Source organism: Podospora pseudopauciseta (genome assembly GCF_035222475.1).
Source record: "Podospora pseudopauciseta strain CBS 411.78 chromosome 7 map unlocalized CBS411.78m_7, whole genome shotgun sequence".
NCBI lineage: Eukaryota > Fungi > Ascomycota > Sordariomycetes > Sordariales > Podosporaceae > Podospora > Podospora pseudopauciseta.
This window is the reverse complement of record NW_026946667.1, coordinates 2,862,019-2,877,708: the sequence shown is the minus strand read 5'-3', so window position 1 is coordinate 2,877,708 and position 15,690 is coordinate 2,862,019. Positions and strand designations below refer to the sequence as shown.

Below are 15,690 nucleotides of genomic sequence, written 5' to 3'. Positions count from 1 at the left end.
GTGATTACTGGAACCACTTGACACACATGAGATCAACAAGAGCAACGAGATCCTGCTTCAGTCTTTTCATTGCATTCGGCTTCAAAATGGTTGTTGTGTAACTCAGTTGTCGCCGCCGGTTGTAAGCGCTGGTGAATTAAGAGCAAAACCACCCCACCATGATTGGTCAGCGCTTTGCAGCTTCCCGGGTCTCGGCCCTGACATCACCGGAAATTTTGCAAACCTCCTGCCATCGCTTGCAGAACGGCACCGGCATTTCACCGACAGACCAACTCTACCTAACAGCACCTCGTCAACGGCGCTGAGCATCCATCCCTTGAATACAACTGTTCCTAAAGCCGTCTTAAGAGTCAAAAATGCCACCACTGCACTGTGTCAACCCTCCCGCCACCGCGAGTCTCTTTATTCAGCTCAGCATGCGCCGCCGGGCCATCGCGACCTCCCCCTCCATCCTCGATCTTCTCCTCCCTCTGCCAGTGCGGAGCGCCTCTGGGCCAACTCGGGCGCATCACTCTGTGCCTACTGCATGCACTCGCCAAATACCTCACCAATCGGGCCCCAGCCAAATTGCCGCGAGGAGTCCTAGATCATCATGGCGTCCTTGCTCTCCCCGAGGTAATCTCACAAGACGGAGCTTCACAACCACGATGCCGCGGTCTGCCGCCACCACCGCTCCCCCAAGCGGTACCACCCGTGCACTCTTCAACCCCCAAACGGACGATGATGGCCAGGAAATGATGTTGGAGATCACTCCGCGCGCAGCCAAGGTTCGTCCCTGCTATTCAAGTCCGGCTCGTTGAGCTTCCCTCTGACGAGGTATTTTACAGCGTCTTTCCGAGATTATGGCTAAGGACTCAAACCCATACCTCGCCCTTCGTATTCAAGTAGAGTCCGGTGGCTGTCATGGGTTTCAATATCTGATGAAGCTGGTCACTCTTCCTCATTCACTGCATTCCTCCTCGGCAACCGACGGGGCAGCAGAGAGTACATCCGCGATCGGAGAAGATGATACTATCTTTACCTTTGCAGCCGATGGTGAGAGTGCCCCAACTGATTTGACAGCTCCAAAAATCATTCTTGACACTCCTTCTCTTGAGCTTTTAAAGGGGAGTAAGGTGGACTTTACGATGGAACTTATTGGATCGCAGTTTAAAATCGTGGACAATCCTCTCGCTACAAGTAGTTGTGGGTGTGGCACAAGCTTTGACATAAAGATATGATAGCCTCGGGGAGCATTGCGCAATGATAAGCATGTAGGGCTACTTATTCGGGGAAGACCTATGTAATAATAGACATCAATGCCTGGAGGTTGTTCAAATCACTTCATATCAGGGGGCGGAAACACATTGAGCAACAGCTTCATAGAATTGGGCTGCGTCCTGGCCAGTAAGGGGGCAATCTACTTCATCAACTGTGGGAAGAATGGTGTGCAAGAACGACTTCGTGTTGTGGTATTGATTCCCCGGAGCCACCCAACCCGGCTTCCATTTAACGCCATGCACCCATGCCAATTCCCTTGACCAAAGACAAAACCGCAAAACCATCAAAGTCATCCAACTTAATTCATCTGGCGGATGAGAGCGTTGATGTGCTCCTCACGGTTGCCAAGGTCACCACCCTCGATGAAGTGCTTGAACTTGCGGGGACGGAAGCCACCGTTGGGGTTGCTGAGCTTGAAGGGCCAGAGGAAGTTGGCAGCCTGCTTGAAGTTGGGGCCGACGGTGACGATCTCGTGGATGAGATCCTCGATACAGATGATGCCGTACTTGCCAAGGTTCTCCTCGACGATGCTGTTATCGGTGAGGGCAATACGCTGGCCGTTGACCTTGCCATATCCGCGCTTGTAGATGAGCTCCTTGACGCTCTTGAGGTTGGGGTAACCGTAGGCAACCCACGGCTCGACAACCTTGATCATCTCAGCGGTGGCCTTGGTGACACGGACGAAGACACCGTTGTTGATCTGGAGGAGACGGAGAAGCTGAAGGATCTTGCGGGGCTTGGGGGCAATCTTGTTGATACTGTGTGGACGTGTCAGTAATGACTCAGAGATGACTATAATTTTCACTGTGTGGAAACATACCCCTTGATGCGGACAATGAAGATCAACTTGGCCTCAGCGGGGATGTGGAAGGCACCATCCTGCTTCGCAGCACGCTGAAGGCGAATCTTCTCGCGCTCGGTGTCGCGGTACTCCTTAACGTACTTCTCGGCACGCTTGAAGATGACACCACGCTTCTCCTTGCGGGCCTTTAGAGATGAGTTAGCACAATGTCCACGACGTGTGCCTCCAAAGTACAAATGTCATCATCCATTGGTTCGATCAGACCCGAAAGATGGTTAATTTAGCAACAGCATTGACGTATCTAGTCGCTAGGTTTGTTGTGCATCATATCGCCCCTCCAGACTCACACCAAAGAGATAAAAACTTACAGCCTTGGCCTTCTCGAGCTCGGCAGCGCGCTCAGAGCGGGCCTTCTCCTGCGACTTGCGCTTCTTCAGGAGAGTCTCGGGAACGAGAATGTCGTTCTGGGTGGGGACGGAACTAAAGTCAACAGATCAGTACGAGTCCGGACATACACGAGGTATGCGGTAGAGCGCCGTTGGAGAACTGCTGCCTCAGTGCGGCATTCTCTCGTGGCTGACTCGATGTTTTATGTCAGTCGATGGGCGAGCTCGAGTGTGAAGTGACCCTTGCAAGCCGTACACAGTGTAGAGAACCCCATCTGTCGACAATCTGAACCGAAGTCCAAATAAGAGTTTGCGAGCACAGGGTTATGGTCCTGACAGGCCTCAATGAGGCTTGCTTGGACCACATCACCAAACGGCAAATGTTTTTAAGGGAGGAGACAAGTCTTCATCCCCAACACCCCATGAGACGTCTCTCAGTCCGCAGGCCACACACCACCAGGCTTGCAAGAAAGAGGGAGAACCATGGGAGGGATCGAGCTGGAGCGATGCCCGGTCTGCGAGGGCAGAGTCGAGAAAAGCGTCCAGTGAGAGGACCACGCCAATCTGCAGAATCTCGTCGAGCGATACACGACGATACCATTCAAGGGCTGAAGGAGAACATCGGGGGTGAGGCATACGTAGCGGCCATTGTTCCGGTTGTCGACGTCGGCGGAGGTTGTCGTGCGTTGCAAAGAAGCAGCGAGAAAGAATTTTCAGCGGTGGTCGCGAGAAAAAGGGTTGGCGAATTGGGAGCTTGGGTGGGGCGGTCGGTACGGAGTTATTTAGGGCTTTCCACTCGCAAATTATTTGTGGCCCCGCACTCCTCTTTTCTGCATTCCCACACCGCCAAACTCCACACGGCGACTCTTCACCGCACCGTTGCCTGCCAAAAATTCCGAATATCTGGGGATTGTCCACTTCGAAACTACAACCGCAAATTCCCAGGTCAAGTTTCCGGATCACCAGTCAAAATGCCCCCCAAGAAGGTCGCCCGTCCTGCCCAGGAGAACATCTCCCTCGGCCCCCAGGTTCGCGAGGGTGAACTTGTCTTTGGTGGTACGTTTTTCCTCATCAGGATGGTTCGGTTGGGAGCTCGTCATCGCTAACAGTTCCGGCTTAGTTGCGAGAATCTTCGCCTCGTTCAACGACACCTTCGTCCACGTCACCGATTTGAGGTTTGTAGGCTCCTGAATATGGAATATATGGCAACATTGGGCGACAAGAGAAGGACTCGACGCCTGGTGTTCGTGGGAAAGCAAGACATGAAAGGTTGAGGTTCAGAGGCTAACTTTGGGTGATTCCAGTGGCCGCGAAACCATCTGCCGTGTTACCGGTGGTATGAAGGTCAAGGCCGATCGTGATGAGTCCTCTCCCTACGCTGCCATGTTGGCTGCTCAGGACGTTGCGGCCCGCTGCAAGGAGCTCGGCATCACTGCCCTCCACATCAAGATCCGTGCCACTGGTGGTATGTAACCCGCAAATGCACCCAATTGTCGAATCAATCGCTGATCAATTTTGAATAGGTAACGGTACCAAGACTCCCGGCCCCGGTGCCCAGTCCGCTCTCCGTGCCCTTGCCCGCTCCGGCATGAAGATCGGCCGCATTGAGGACGTTACCCCCACTCCCTCCGACTCTACTCGCCGCAAGGGTGGTCGCCGTGGTCGCCGTCTCTAAGTTATTGGGACAGCGGTGGTTGCATTTTTCGGACTGGACTTGGTTCATATCTGGGTTTCACTGTGGCGTTGACAACTACGAGGGGAACGGCGTGGGATTGCCTGGTCTCCATATTCTTGCGTTTGTCACATGTTGCCTTTGGCACGACTGCAGTTGATGAAAGAAAGAATCAAAAGAAGGTGCTACTGAAGTAGCCACCCAAAAAGCCCGTGTCATTTTGATTGTGACATTCTGTTTGCCTTGCTGATTTCTCCAAGCCTCTACCCCTATTCATCATTTTCTGTGCCCTCGGTGCTTTGAATAGACCCCGTGTACCTTTACGGTAGTAGTTGGTAATATGCTGTTGTGAGGGAGGAGAGAGCAGCGTGCCCTTTATACCCTCGCAAGACTACACTAAGGTCATGAATCTGTATCTGATTACTTGGTAAATTCCAGACAAGGCATTAGCCAATTACTCAACTTCTTATTGCTTTGCCGTCCTCGACATCGCTTTTGAGGGAGACATCCATGCCAGCAAACATTAAAAAACAATACCACCATACAATTGTAAACAAATCACAAGAAAAGACATTGAATCAAATATTAAAAGCCCCACGATTCTTGACTGTCTGCCTATGATCTAAACGTGGTGCAACACCTAAACGCACCCCGAGACCATTTTTGATACGTAACATGCCAAGCCCAATGCAATAGCGCAACGAAAACCATGTATACCCATCGTGACAACCTTAACCGCGGACCGCAGCACCCAGAGCACCACCCGTAAACTGGGTGCCACCAGCCTGTCGCTGAGCGTTTCCTCCAGTCCGCGCCCCGCCTCTGCCACCCCGTTGGCCACCGCCCCGCTGACCACCTCGTTGACCATCCTTCCTGCTGAAGGCATTGGCCGATCCTTGTGTCCGCTGCTCCAGTGTGCGCTCGTTGGTCTCGATGAGCGAGCTCGCCTTGTCTGAGAGAGCCAGGGCCAAGCTCTGCAGACGGCTGAGCTCCACGCCCTTGCGGAAGATGACGGTCTCGGTGACCTGATCGAGGGCAGCCGCGAGCTCCTCGTGGCTGATCATCTTGCTGACAACGGCAGCCACCTTCCTGGAGTCGAGCTCAAACATGGCGCTCAATGTGGAAATGGCCAGTGTGTCGTAGAAGGGCGCATATGTGAACAGGTAAGTGCGCAGACCCTCCTCCTGAATCTGCTTAGCGAGCATCGTCTTGATGTCCTCGGCGCTTGGCATGAGCTCCCAGATCTTGATGCTGTGGATGAAGTGCGTAGCCTTCTTCCACTCACCAGCCGCGAGGGCCTTGGACGCCTGCATGACGTGGTCGCGGGTGTTCTCAGGAGGGCCGGTAAAGATTTGGCGCTCATGGTACTCGAGCATACGGCGATATGTCTTGCTGATGACGCGCTTCTTGATATCGGGAGACGAACCAGTCTGAGCCAACAGCGGGATCTCAAGAAGCATGCTGCAGGTCAAGTACACACACTCCAAGAGCTCAAGGTTGATGTGCATGTGGAAGGGTAGCTGCCGTTGTTTCTCAAGGCGCTCTTGCTCGGGAGAAACTTGGTTGAAGCGCTGAATCATGACACCCTGGGCAAGAAGCTCCTTTTGGCGCCCGCTGCCGCAAATCTCTTGGAGAGTGTTTTGGGCGTCATACACGAGACCCTTGCGGAAGGCGCAGAGACCAACTTGAACAAGGGTACGGTTGTAGAGAATTTGGGTGGCAATGTCGAAGTTGGAAATGCTCTCCTGCAAGTGAGATGTGAGCATCATGTCACGGGCCTTGTAGTACTCATCGTGCAACGCCAAGAAGTAGACCTGGCAGAGCATGGCGCGGGCACGGATAATGCCTTCGCTGTGCTCGAAAAGGTAGTTGCAAAGGACGTTGACGAGTTGGCTGGCATCCTCCGACTTATTACGGGGCGTGATGGCGGAGTCGACGCCCGCAGAGACCTGCTTCCAGGCGCTCTCTTCTAAGATTTTGATGACTTGAGCTGGCTATTTTTCGTTAGCAAATAGGCATTACACTGGACGGGGCAAGAAAGGTCCATACCTTGAAGTACACATGATCCAGGCGTCTTTGCATGATTCTGTTGAGACTCTCCTGGGGAACTTCGAGCGAGGCGTCTTTGAGGATGGTCTCGTAGTACAGGAGACCTTGCAGAACAATGCTGTACAGAGAACCCTCGTCGGTCAACCGCTCAATGTATTCAGACGTGTGAGGGTCGATGGCCTGAAGGGAGCGGGTGAGCTCATCATCAAGACGCTCGATATACGACACGATGCTGCCGGGGATCTTGATATAGCTCTCACCAGCGGCAAGGGTTGGTTGCTTGTCATCATCATCCCACTCCTCAGCATTCTCAATCACAACGTGATCCTTCTCGGTCTCGAGAATCTTGAGCAAGGCAGACAGCTCCTTCTCAGCCGCCTTCCAGTGCTCAAGGGGCATCACATTTCCGGCACCAGCGCCGAGATCATACCGGGCAGATACAAGAGCCTGGAGAACTCTGATCTTGAGGTAGGGGGTGTTGGCCACCTTGCTGAGCTCCTCCATGATCTTGATTTGCTCGATACGATCGGTGTTCTTCCTGCCTCTTGACTCTAGAATGGCGCGGAGATGCTTGAGGATGCTCTCTGGAGAGAAGGGCATGGCCTTTCCACGCTTGTCGACCCGGGCAAAGCCCTTGTCTTCATCCTCATCAGCCGCCTCGGGAATATAAGTTTCCTTCACACGCAGCTTGTCGGCGGATGGTTTGGGTGGGGGGGCGACCTCGTCATCGGATTCCATGAAGGCATCGCTGTCTTTTCGGAAAGCATCGATCTGGCTCTGGTAATCCTTGTTGTTCTTCTTGACGCGTTGCTTCACGGCGTTGAGACCACGGGCGTTGGTGGCGTTCATCTTCTTGGGTGTGACCTTCTGCTTGGCAAGGGTCTCATTCATAAACTCCTCCAACTCCGCAATGCACTTGATGTAGCTCTTCGGCGCCTTGCCGCCATCCTGGAGCTTGACGACTTGACGGTTGAGCTTGTCGAATTCTGGCTACATGTTAGCAGACGAGCGACAAGATGGGCAAGCAACCACAAACCATTCGCAATAGAGCCCCAGTCATTGATCTTCTGGCCGTTCTGAATAAGGGAGATGGTCGCCTCGAGTTCGTCATGTCTCTTGTCCTTGGCGCTCTTGACCTTTGTTGTCCCCTCCTCCTCGCTCTCTTCGCTGTCGGATGATGCTTGGTCAAGCAAGAAGCGAGACAGACCCTTCTTGGCAGGACCGGCCTCATCGTCGCTGGAGGACTCCTCATCCTCCTCCTCCTCCTCAGAAGACTCCTCCTGCTCCTCCTGCTCCTCCTCGTCCTCGGAAGTGGAGTACAGCTCCTCCTCCTCAGAGCTGCTCTCGCTCGAGCTGTCGTCACCGCCGCGGAAGAAGCGAGACATGGTTGCGGTTAGTCGTCAAAAATTTTATCCTTCGGGGGTGGTGAGATCGGAGATCAAGAATAACTTTGCGCAAGGGCGATCGTGGGTTGCCGGCGATGCACAGCAAAAGTCTGACGGGTTGGAGGGGTTCGATAATTAATTTTCGGTGAATGGTGATTTTCTGGTGGGGCGAATTTGGGGCTAGCGAATGCTGTTTCGCCTGGAGCGGAGCGCTGTGACAGACTCGAAACTAATGGAGCTGCTCTTCGGGCCTCGTCCCTACTTTTTATGACTGGCACCTGCAGCAGTTCTAAACGCCAATACCTGGGGATTGGCACTCGTGAGATTTTTGCGCAAGTCGGCCGGAATCGTGCAAGCCGTAGAAGTGAAAGAGCTCTCCAAATATTGTTCTTGTGGGGCTCCTTGGCCTGTGAGTCAAGCCCGCCACTGAGACAGGTCAGCTGACCCCGCACGTGCATCCATCGCAGACATACCTGTACGGTCTGCATTTATCGGGGCAACGGTGGCTTCAAACGGGGGGCTTGGCACAGACGGGACGGCTGACAGGGACCCGGGCGCGCTAGCAGCAGTTTCGCGCGCTGCTCTCGCCATCGCGAAGAGCTGTTCCAGTTCGAGATTTTCTAAACCAAGGCGACAGCCAATTTCTGGCTTCACCCACAAAACAACCAACCTCACATCACGCCACTAATCGCCGTGAGCCGCTGAGGGATTGTCGCTTTCTCTCTCCTGCCCGGAAATGCGGACGTCATAATAAGAGACACACCCACACTCCATCTCCTTTAGCAGCGGACAATCTTCGACCATTGCGATAGACAAAGTTACTGACGGCCACGAACGCCAACAAGGCGACCTTCATCCTTCCCTCTCAACCTCCATCCGAGAATCCCTTCTGAGGCCGTATAGAGATGTCTTTCCCTCCTCCTCCCCCCGGATGGGGTCCTCCGCCTCCACCCCCTCCGCCGCCGCCCCCCGGACCGCCGCCCCCCGGACCGCCGCCCCCCGGACCGCCGTCCTCACTTCCTCCGCCGCCTGCTATTCCGGCACCACCCCCCCCCGGATACCAGCCTCCCACGAACCCTCAGATTGCCAAGTTTGCCCAAAAGAAGAAGGAATGGCTTCGGGACCAGCGCAATCGGTTTGGCGAGAAGCGGAAGGGTGGCTTCGTGGAGACGCAAAAGGCCGATATGCCGCCGGAACACCTGCGTAAGATTGTGAAGGATATCGGCGATGTCTCGCAGAAGAAGTACACCAATGACAAGCGAAGCTATCTTGGTGCGCTGAAATTCATGCCTCATGCAGTTTTGAAGTTGCTCGAGAACATGCCGATGCCTTGGGAATCAGCGAGGGAGGTCAAGGTGCTCTACCATGTCAATGGTTGCCTGACGCTCGTCAATGAGATTCCACGCGTCATCGAACCCGTATTTTTTGCACAGTGGGCTACTATGTGGACGACCATGCGCAAGGAGAAGAGCGATCGAAGACTGTTCAAACGGATGCGGTTCCCTCCGTTTGACGACGAAGAGCCACCCCTTTCTTGGTCCGAGAACATCGAGGATGTCGAACCGCTGGAGCCGATCCAGATGGAGCTCGACGAAGACGAAGAGGCTGCTGTGTACGAATGGTTTTATGACCATCAACCTCTCCTGGACACGACACATGTCAATGGCCCAAGCTACAAGACATGGAACCTCACACTGCCACAAATGGCGAGCTTATATCGGCTCAGTCGTCCTTTGGTATCTGAGGTTGTTGATCAGAATTACTTTTATCTCTTCGAGCTCAAGAGCTTTCTCACGGCCAAAGCCTTGAATGTTGCGCTGCCTGGCGGTCCTCGCTTTGAGCCACTTTACAAAGATATCGACCCCAATGACGAGGATTTCGGCGAATTCAACGCCATGGACCGCATCATTTTCAGAAACCCCATCCGAACTGAATGTCGAGTATCCTATCCCTATCTTTACAATGCTCTCCCGCGCAGCGTCCACCTTTCCTGGCATTCGCATCCTCAGGTAGTGTACACCCGAACAGAGGACCACAATCTCCCTGCATTCTACTTCGACACCAGCATCAACCCCATCTCATCTCGGGCCGTGGCGCCGAAGAACCTCACCATCAGTCATGAAGACGAACTTTTTGGCCAGGGCAGCAACGAGGAGCCAGAAGAGGAGGAGTTCGAGCTTCCCGTGGGTGTTGAGCCGTTCATGGCCGACGAGGAGCTTTATACAGACGACACGGCATCTGCGATAGAACTGTGGTGGGCACCGTTTCCATTTGACCGTCGCTCTGGGCGTATGGTCCGGGCTCAAGATGTTCCTCTGATCAAGCACTGGTACCTCGAACACTGTCCACCAAAGCAGCCTGTGAAGGTCCGCGTCTCATACCAGAAGCTTTTGAAGACGTACGTCCTCAACGAGCTTCACAAGAAGAAGCCCAAGTCGTTGCAAAAGCAAAGCTTGCTCAGGTCCTTGAAGCAGACCAAGTTCTTCCAGCAGACAACCATCGACTGGGTAGAGGCAGGTCTTCAAGTCTGTCGCCAAGGTTTCAACATGCTCAACTTGTTGATTCATCGCAAGAACCTTACCTATCTCCATCTTGATTACAATTTCAACCTGAAGCCCGTCAAGACTCTCACCACCAAGGAGCGCAAAAAGTCGAGATTTGGAAACGCCTTTCATCTAATGCGAGAGATCTTGCGGCTCACCAAGCTCATTGTCGATGCCCAAGTGCAATACCGGCTGGGTAACATTGACGCATTTCAGCTCGCCGATGGTATCCTCTATGCGTTCAACCATGTGGGACAGCTGACGGGAATGTATCGATACAAGTACAAGCTCATGCACCAGATTCGCTCTTGCAAGGATTTGAAGCACTTGATTTACTACCGGTTTAACGCGGGCCCTGTTGGCAAAGGCCCTGGCTGCGGTTTCTGGGCTCCTGCCTGGAGAGTCTGGCTGTTTTTCATGCGCGGTATTATCCCCTTGCTGGAGCGCTGGCTTGGAAATTTGCTGTCTCGTCAGTTTGAAGGCCGCCACAGCAAAGGCGTTGCCAAGACCGTCACGAAGCAGCGTGTCGAGTCACATTTCGATCTCGAGCTTCGGGCTTCGGTCATGGCGGACCTGATGGATATGATGCCCGAGGGTATCAAACAAAACAAGGTCAACACCGTGTTGCAGCATCTCTCTGAGGCCTGGAGGTGCTGGAAGAGCAATATTCCGTGGAAGGTCCCAGGACTGCCTGCTGCTATTGAGAACATCATCCTCAGATATGTCAAGTCCAAGGCTGATTGGTGGGTCTCGGTTGCTCACTACAACAGAGAGCGCATCAGAAGGGGTGCCACCGTGGACAAGACGGTCGCCAAGAAGAACGTCGGCCGCCTTACCCGTCTCTGGCTCAAGGCTGAGCAGGAAAGGCAACACAACCATATGAAAGATGGACCGTATGTATCCTCCGAGGAGGCCGTGGCCATCTATACGACCACTGTGCATTGGCTCGAGTCCCGCAAGTTCTCCCCTATTCCTTTCCCGAGTGTTTCCTACAAGCATGATACCAAGATCCTCATCTTGGCCCTCGAGCGTCTCCGCGAAGCCTACTCCACCAAGGGGAGACTTAACCAGAGCCAAAGAGAAGAGCTGGCCCTTATTGAACAGGCATACGACAGCCCGGGAACTACTCTCGAGCGGATCAAGCGCTTCCTCTTGACGCAGCGGGCCTTCAAGGAGGTGGGCATTGATATGAACGACAATTATAGCACCATCAACCCTGTGTACGACATTGAGCCCATTGAGAAGATCAGCGATGCCTACCTGGATCAGTATCTCTGGTATCAAGCCGACCAGCGTCACCTCTTTCCTGCTTGGATCAAGCCGTCGGACTCTGAGGTCCCTCCTCTCCTCGTGTACAAGTGGGCTCAAGGTATCAACAATCTCGACCAAGTCTGGGAAACCGCAAATGGGGAGTGCAACGTCATGATCGAGACCTCCTTGTCCAAGGTGTACGAGAAGATCGAGCTCACGTTGCTCAATTCGCTACTTCGCCTCATCATGGACCACAATTTGGCCGACTACATTACAGCCAAGAACAACGTCACACTGACGTACAAAGACATGAGCCATGTCAATAGTTACGGCATGATTCGTGGCCTTCAGTTTTCGGCGTTTGTTTTCCAGTATTATGGGCTGATTCTCGACCTTCTACTCCTGGGGCCTCAGCGCGCTAGCGACATTGCCGGCCCGCCTCAAAGCCCCAACGATTTTCTCCAGTTCCAGGATCGCGACACGGAGACGAGACACCCCATTAGACTGTACACCAGATACATTGACAAAATTTGGGTCTTTCTCCGCTTCACGGCTGACGAATCGCGCGACCTCATCCAGCGGTTTCTTACCGAACAACCGGATCCAAATTTTGAGAATGTCATCGGGTACAAGAGCAAGAAATGCTGGCCGAGAGATTCTCGCATGCGTTTGATGAGACACGATGTCAACCTCGGCAGGGCTGTCTTTTGGGATCTGAAGAATCGACTACCAAGATCCGTCACGACCATCGAGTGGGAAGACACATTTGCAAGTGTCTACAGCAAGGACAACCCAAACCTCCTGTTCTCAATGTGCGGCTTCGAGGTGCGCATTTTGCCCAAGATTCGCAACCAGAATGACGAGTTTCCCGTCAAGGACAGCGTTTGGTCACTGGTGAACAACGCCACCAAGGAGCGCACCGCCCACGCCTTTTTGCAGGTTACCGAGGAGGACATTCAGAAGTTCAACAACCGCATTCGCCAAATCCTCATGTCCTCGGGCTCAACCACGTTCACCAAGATTGCCAACAAGTGGAACACTGCCTTGATCGCTCTCTTCACGTACTACCGCGAGGCTGCTGTTTCGACTGTCAATCTACTTGACACAATTGTCAAGTGTGAGACTAAGATCCAAACCCGAGTCAAGATTGGCCTCAACTCAAAGATGCCGTCGCGGTTCCCGCCTGCTGTATTTTATACCCCCAAAGAGCTTGGTGGTCTAGGTATGATCTCTGGGTCTCACATCTTGATCCCAACGAGCGATAAGCGATGGTCCAAGCAGACCGATGTCGGGGTCACTCATTACCGTGCCGGCATGTCTCATGACGAGGAAACCCTTATTCCCAACATCTTCCGCTACATCATTCCCTGGGAGGCCGAGTTCATCGATTCCCAACGCGTCTGGACGGAATATTCGCAGAAGAGGCTCGAGGCCAACCAGCAAAACAGGAGACTGACCTTGGAGGATCTAGAAGACAGCTGGGATCGGGGTCTGCCGCGCATCAACACGCTGTTCCAAAAGGACCGCAGCACGCTGAGCTTCGACAAGGGGTTCCGCACCCGGGCAGAGTTCAAGATTTATCAGTTGATGAAGAGCAATCCGTTCTGGTGGACCAGTCAGCGACACGACGGCAAACTATGGAACCTCAATGCCTATCGCACCGATGTCATTCAGGCACTGGGAGGTGTTGAGACGATTCTCGAGCATACTCTTTTCAAGGCAACAGGCTTCCCTTCTTGGGAGGGTCTATTCTGGGAGCGGGCCTCCGGTTTTGAAGAGTGCGTAAACCCCCTCTAACCCACACCTCAGCATGCAGTGTACTAACTATTTCCCAGATCAATGAAGTTCAAAAAGCTCACAAACGCCCAGCGGTCCGGTCTCAATCAAATCCCCAACCGTCGGTTTACTCTTTGGTGGAGCCCAACCATCAACAGAGCAAATGTTTACGTTGGTTTCCAGGTCCAACTGGATTTGACTGGTATTTTCCTTCACGGCAAGATCCCGACCCTCAAGATCTCTTTGATCCAGATCTTCCGCGCCCATCTGTGGCAGAAAATACACGAGTCGGTTGTCATGGATCTCTGCCAGGTCTTTGATCAGGAACTGGAAGCTCTGAGCATTGAATCTGTTCAGAAAGAGACGATCCACCCGCGTAAATCCTACAAGATGAACAGTTCCTGCGCAGACATCCAGCTGTTTGCCAGCCACAAGTGGAATGTTACGCGACCGTCCCTCCTTTTCGACAACAAAGATGTCATCGAGGCAACCACGACAAACAAGTTCTGGATTGACGTTCAGCTGCGCTACGGCGACTACGACTCCCATGATATTGAAAGATATGTCAGGGCCAAGTATCTGGATTACACCACCGATAGCATGAGCTTGTACCCATCGCCTACCGGCCTCATGATTGGTATCGACCTTGCCTACAACCTCTATTCTGCTTACGGCCAGTACTTCCCAGGCCTGAAAACGCTGGTTCAGCAAGCCATGTCCAAGATCATGAAGGCCAATCCTGCTCTTTATGTGTTGCGTGAGCGTATCCGCAAAGGTCTTCAGCTGTATGCCTCCGAGAGCAACCAAGAGTTCCTCAACTCGCAAAATTACTCCGAGCTTTTCAGCAATCAGACTCAGCTCTTCATTGACGACACAAATGTGTACCGTGTGACGATCCACAAGACCTTCGAGGGCAACCTGACCACGAAGCCCATCAACGGTGCCATCTTTATCTTCAACCCTCGGACTGGGCAGCTGTTCCTGAAGATTATCCACACCAGTGTCTGGGCAGGGCAGAAGCGCTTGGGCCAGTTGGCGAAATGGAAAACGGCTGAAGAAGTGGCAGCATTGATCAGATCCCTTCCAGTAGAAGAGCAGCCCAAGCAGCTCATCGTCACGCGGAAGGGTCTTTTGGATCCTCTGGAGGTCAATCTCCTGGACTTCCCCAATATCTCGATTCGCGCTTCTGAGCTCCAGCTTCCCTTCCAGGCTGCCATGAAGGTGGAGAAGCTTGGCGACATGATTTTGCGTGCCACCGAGCCTCAAATGGTTCTTTTCAACCTCTACGATGAGTGGCTCAAGAGCATTTCTTCATACACAGCATTCTCTCGTCTTATTCTCATTCTCCGTGCCCTGCACGTCAACCAGGATAAGACGAAGTTGATATTGCGTCCCGACAAGACTGTCATCACTCAGGATCATCATATCTGGCCCTCCCTCTCGGATGAGGACTGGATCAAGGTCGAAACGCAGCTTCGTGATCTGATCCTGAATGACTACGGGAAGAAGAATAATGTCAATGTCTCCAGTTTGACAAGTAGCGAAGTACGCGACATCATCTTGGGTATGGAAATTTCGGCCCCCTCTCTCCAGAGACAACAAGCTGCCGAGATTGAAAAGCAGCAACAGGAGCAGCAGCAGCTTACTGCTGTCACAACCAAGACTCAAAATGTGCATGGAGAGGAGATTATCGTCACGACAACATCGCAGTTTGAACAGCAGACATTTGCGTCCAAGACCGAGTGGCGCACGAGGGCTATCGCCACGTCGAATTTGCGGACAAGGGCGAACAATATGTACGTGTCACCACTGGACAATGATGTGGATGACATCACATATGTGATGCCCAAAAATATCCTCAAGAAGTTTATCCAGATTGCCGATCTTCGAGTGCAGGTCGCGGGCTATTTGTATGGAGCTTCGCCTGCCGACAATGATCAAGTCAAGGAGGTTCGCTGTATCGTCATGGTGCCCCAGATTGGTGGTTTGCGCAATGTTCAGCTGCCTCAGCATCTCCCTCAACATGACATGCTCAAAGGAATGGAGCCTCTCGGCATTATTCACACGACATCTGGTAATGAGCTTCCTTATATGTCGGCCATGGATGTTACCGATCATGCCCGATTGCTTGATGCCCACCCATCGTGGAGCAAGGAGAGCACCCTAACTGTGGCAGTGTCCTTTACACCGGGCAGTGTCTCACTGTCAGCCTGGGCGCTCACGCCGCAGGGCTACAAGTGGGGTGTAGAGAATAAGGATGTCGGCAGCGACCAGCCCCAGGGGTTTACCACAGCCATGGGCGAGAAGAGGCAGTTACTGTTGAGTGAAAAGTTCAGGGGCTTCTTTCTAGTGCCTGAATCAGGGAAGTGGAATTACAGCTTCATGGGTAGTGCCTTTGGCGGCCTGGAGAAGAAACCGGTCCATGTTAAGCTGGATACACCTGCGCCGTTTTACAGCGATCAACACCGTCCGATCCACTTCTCCAGTTTCAACGAGTTGGAAGATATCTGGGTGGACAGACAGGATAACTTTGCATAGGCTGATCAAATTTCGAGGAGGATATATC

At 53.1% G+C, this 15,690-nt stretch overlaps 5 protein-coding genes across 5 annotated transcripts; 3 read left to right on the top strand and 2 right to left on the bottom strand.

Annotated features, from left to right (window-relative positions):
- Positions 1-356: 356 nt before the first annotated feature.
- On the top strand, positions 357-1,410 carry ISA2 ([4Fe-4S] proteins maturation; the record flags this gene model as incomplete). Its single annotated transcript, XM_062916149.1, has 2 exons — positions 357-767; positions 828-1,410. The coding sequence occupies 2 exons, from the start codon at positions 357-359 to the stop codon at positions 1,218-1,220; spliced, it is 804 nt and encodes a 267-aa protein (XP_062762170.1). The 3' UTR covers positions 1,221-1,410.
- On the bottom strand, positions 1,255-4,304 carry RPL7 (60S ribosomal protein L7). Its single transcript, XM_062916148.1, has 4 exons — positions 3,087-4,304; positions 2,431-2,542; positions 2,081-2,247; positions 1,255-2,018 (listed from the first exon to the last, which is right to left on the bottom strand). Exons 1-4 carry the CDS (start codon positions 3,095-3,097, stop codon positions 1,559-1,561), a joined length of 750 nt encoding a protein of 249 aa, XP_062762169.1. The 5' UTR covers positions 3,098-4,304; the 3' UTR covers positions 1,255-1,558.
- RPS14B (ribosomal 40S subunit protein S14B) lies at positions 3,282-4,329 on the top strand. Its single transcript, XM_062916147.1, has 4 exons — positions 3,282-3,504; positions 3,569-3,623; positions 3,753-3,913; positions 3,972-4,329. The coding sequence occupies exons 1-4, from the start codon at positions 3,420-3,422 to the stop codon at positions 4,121-4,123; spliced, it is 453 nt and encodes a 150-aa protein (XP_062762168.1). The 5' UTR covers positions 3,282-3,419; the 3' UTR covers positions 4,124-4,329.
- Positions 4,330-4,632: 303 nt separating this feature from the next.
- Positions 4,633-7,946, bottom strand: NIP1 (Translation initiation factor 3 subunit c). Its single transcript, XM_062916146.1, has 3 exons — positions 7,206-7,946; positions 6,170-7,155; positions 4,633-6,114 (listed from the first exon to the last, which is right to left on the bottom strand). Exons 1-3 carry the CDS (start codon positions 7,552-7,554, stop codon positions 4,852-4,854), a joined length of 2,598 nt encoding a protein of 865 aa, XP_062762167.1. The 5' UTR covers positions 7,555-7,946; the 3' UTR covers positions 4,633-4,851.
- Positions 7,947-8,459: 513 nt separating this feature from the next.
- Positions 8,460-15,662, top strand: PRP8 (pre-mRNA-splicing factor 8; the record flags this gene model as incomplete). The annotated part of the gene is made up of 3 exons (XM_062916145.1): positions 8,460-8,526; positions 8,557-13,126; positions 13,184-15,662. 3 exons carry the CDS (start codon positions 8,460-8,462, stop codon positions 15,660-15,662), a joined length of 7,116 nt encoding a protein of 2,371 aa, XP_062762166.1.
- Positions 15,663-15,690: the final 28 nt, after the last annotated feature.

What these genes read in the sequence shown, in the direction of transcription:
- NIP1 (XM_062916146.1), bottom strand. Translation starts at nt 7,554, where the DNA reads ATGTCTCGCTTCTTCCGCGGCGGTGACGACAGCTCGAGCGAGAGCAGC. An exon ending in CTGGGGCTCTATTGCGAATG is followed by an intron (nt 7,156 to 7,205) that starts GTTTGTGGTTGC and finishes ACATGTAGCCAG; the next exon opens with AATTCGACAAGCTCAACCGT. An exon ending in TGGATCATGTGTACTTCAAG is followed by an intron (nt 6,115 to 6,169) that starts GTATGGACCTTT and finishes AACGAAAAATAG; the next exon opens with CCAGCTCAAGTCATCAAAAT.
- RPL7 (XM_062916148.1), bottom strand. An exon ending in AGCTCGAGAAGGCCAAGGCT is followed by an intron (nt 2,248 to 2,430) that starts GTAAGTTTTTAT and finishes TCATCTCTAAAG; the next exon opens with GCCCGCAAGGAGAAGCGTGG. An exon ending in TTCATTGTCCGCATCAAGGG is followed by an intron (nt 2,019 to 2,080) that starts GTATGTTTCCAC and finishes ACGTCCACACAG; the next exon opens with TATCAACAAGATTGCCCCCA.
- RPS14B (XM_062916147.1), top strand. Translation starts at nt 3,420, where the DNA reads ATGCCCCCCAAGAAGGTCGCCCGTCCTGCCCAGGAGAACATCTCCCTC. An exon ending in GTCCACGTCACCGATTTGAG is followed by an intron (nt 3,624 to 3,752) that starts GTTTGTAGGCTC and finishes GGGTGATTCCAG; the next exon opens with TGGCCGCGAAACCATCTGCC. An exon ending in CAAGATCCGTGCCACTGGTG is followed by an intron (nt 3,914 to 3,971) that starts GTATGTAACCCG and finishes AATTTTGAATAG; the next exon opens with GTAACGGTACCAAGACTCCC.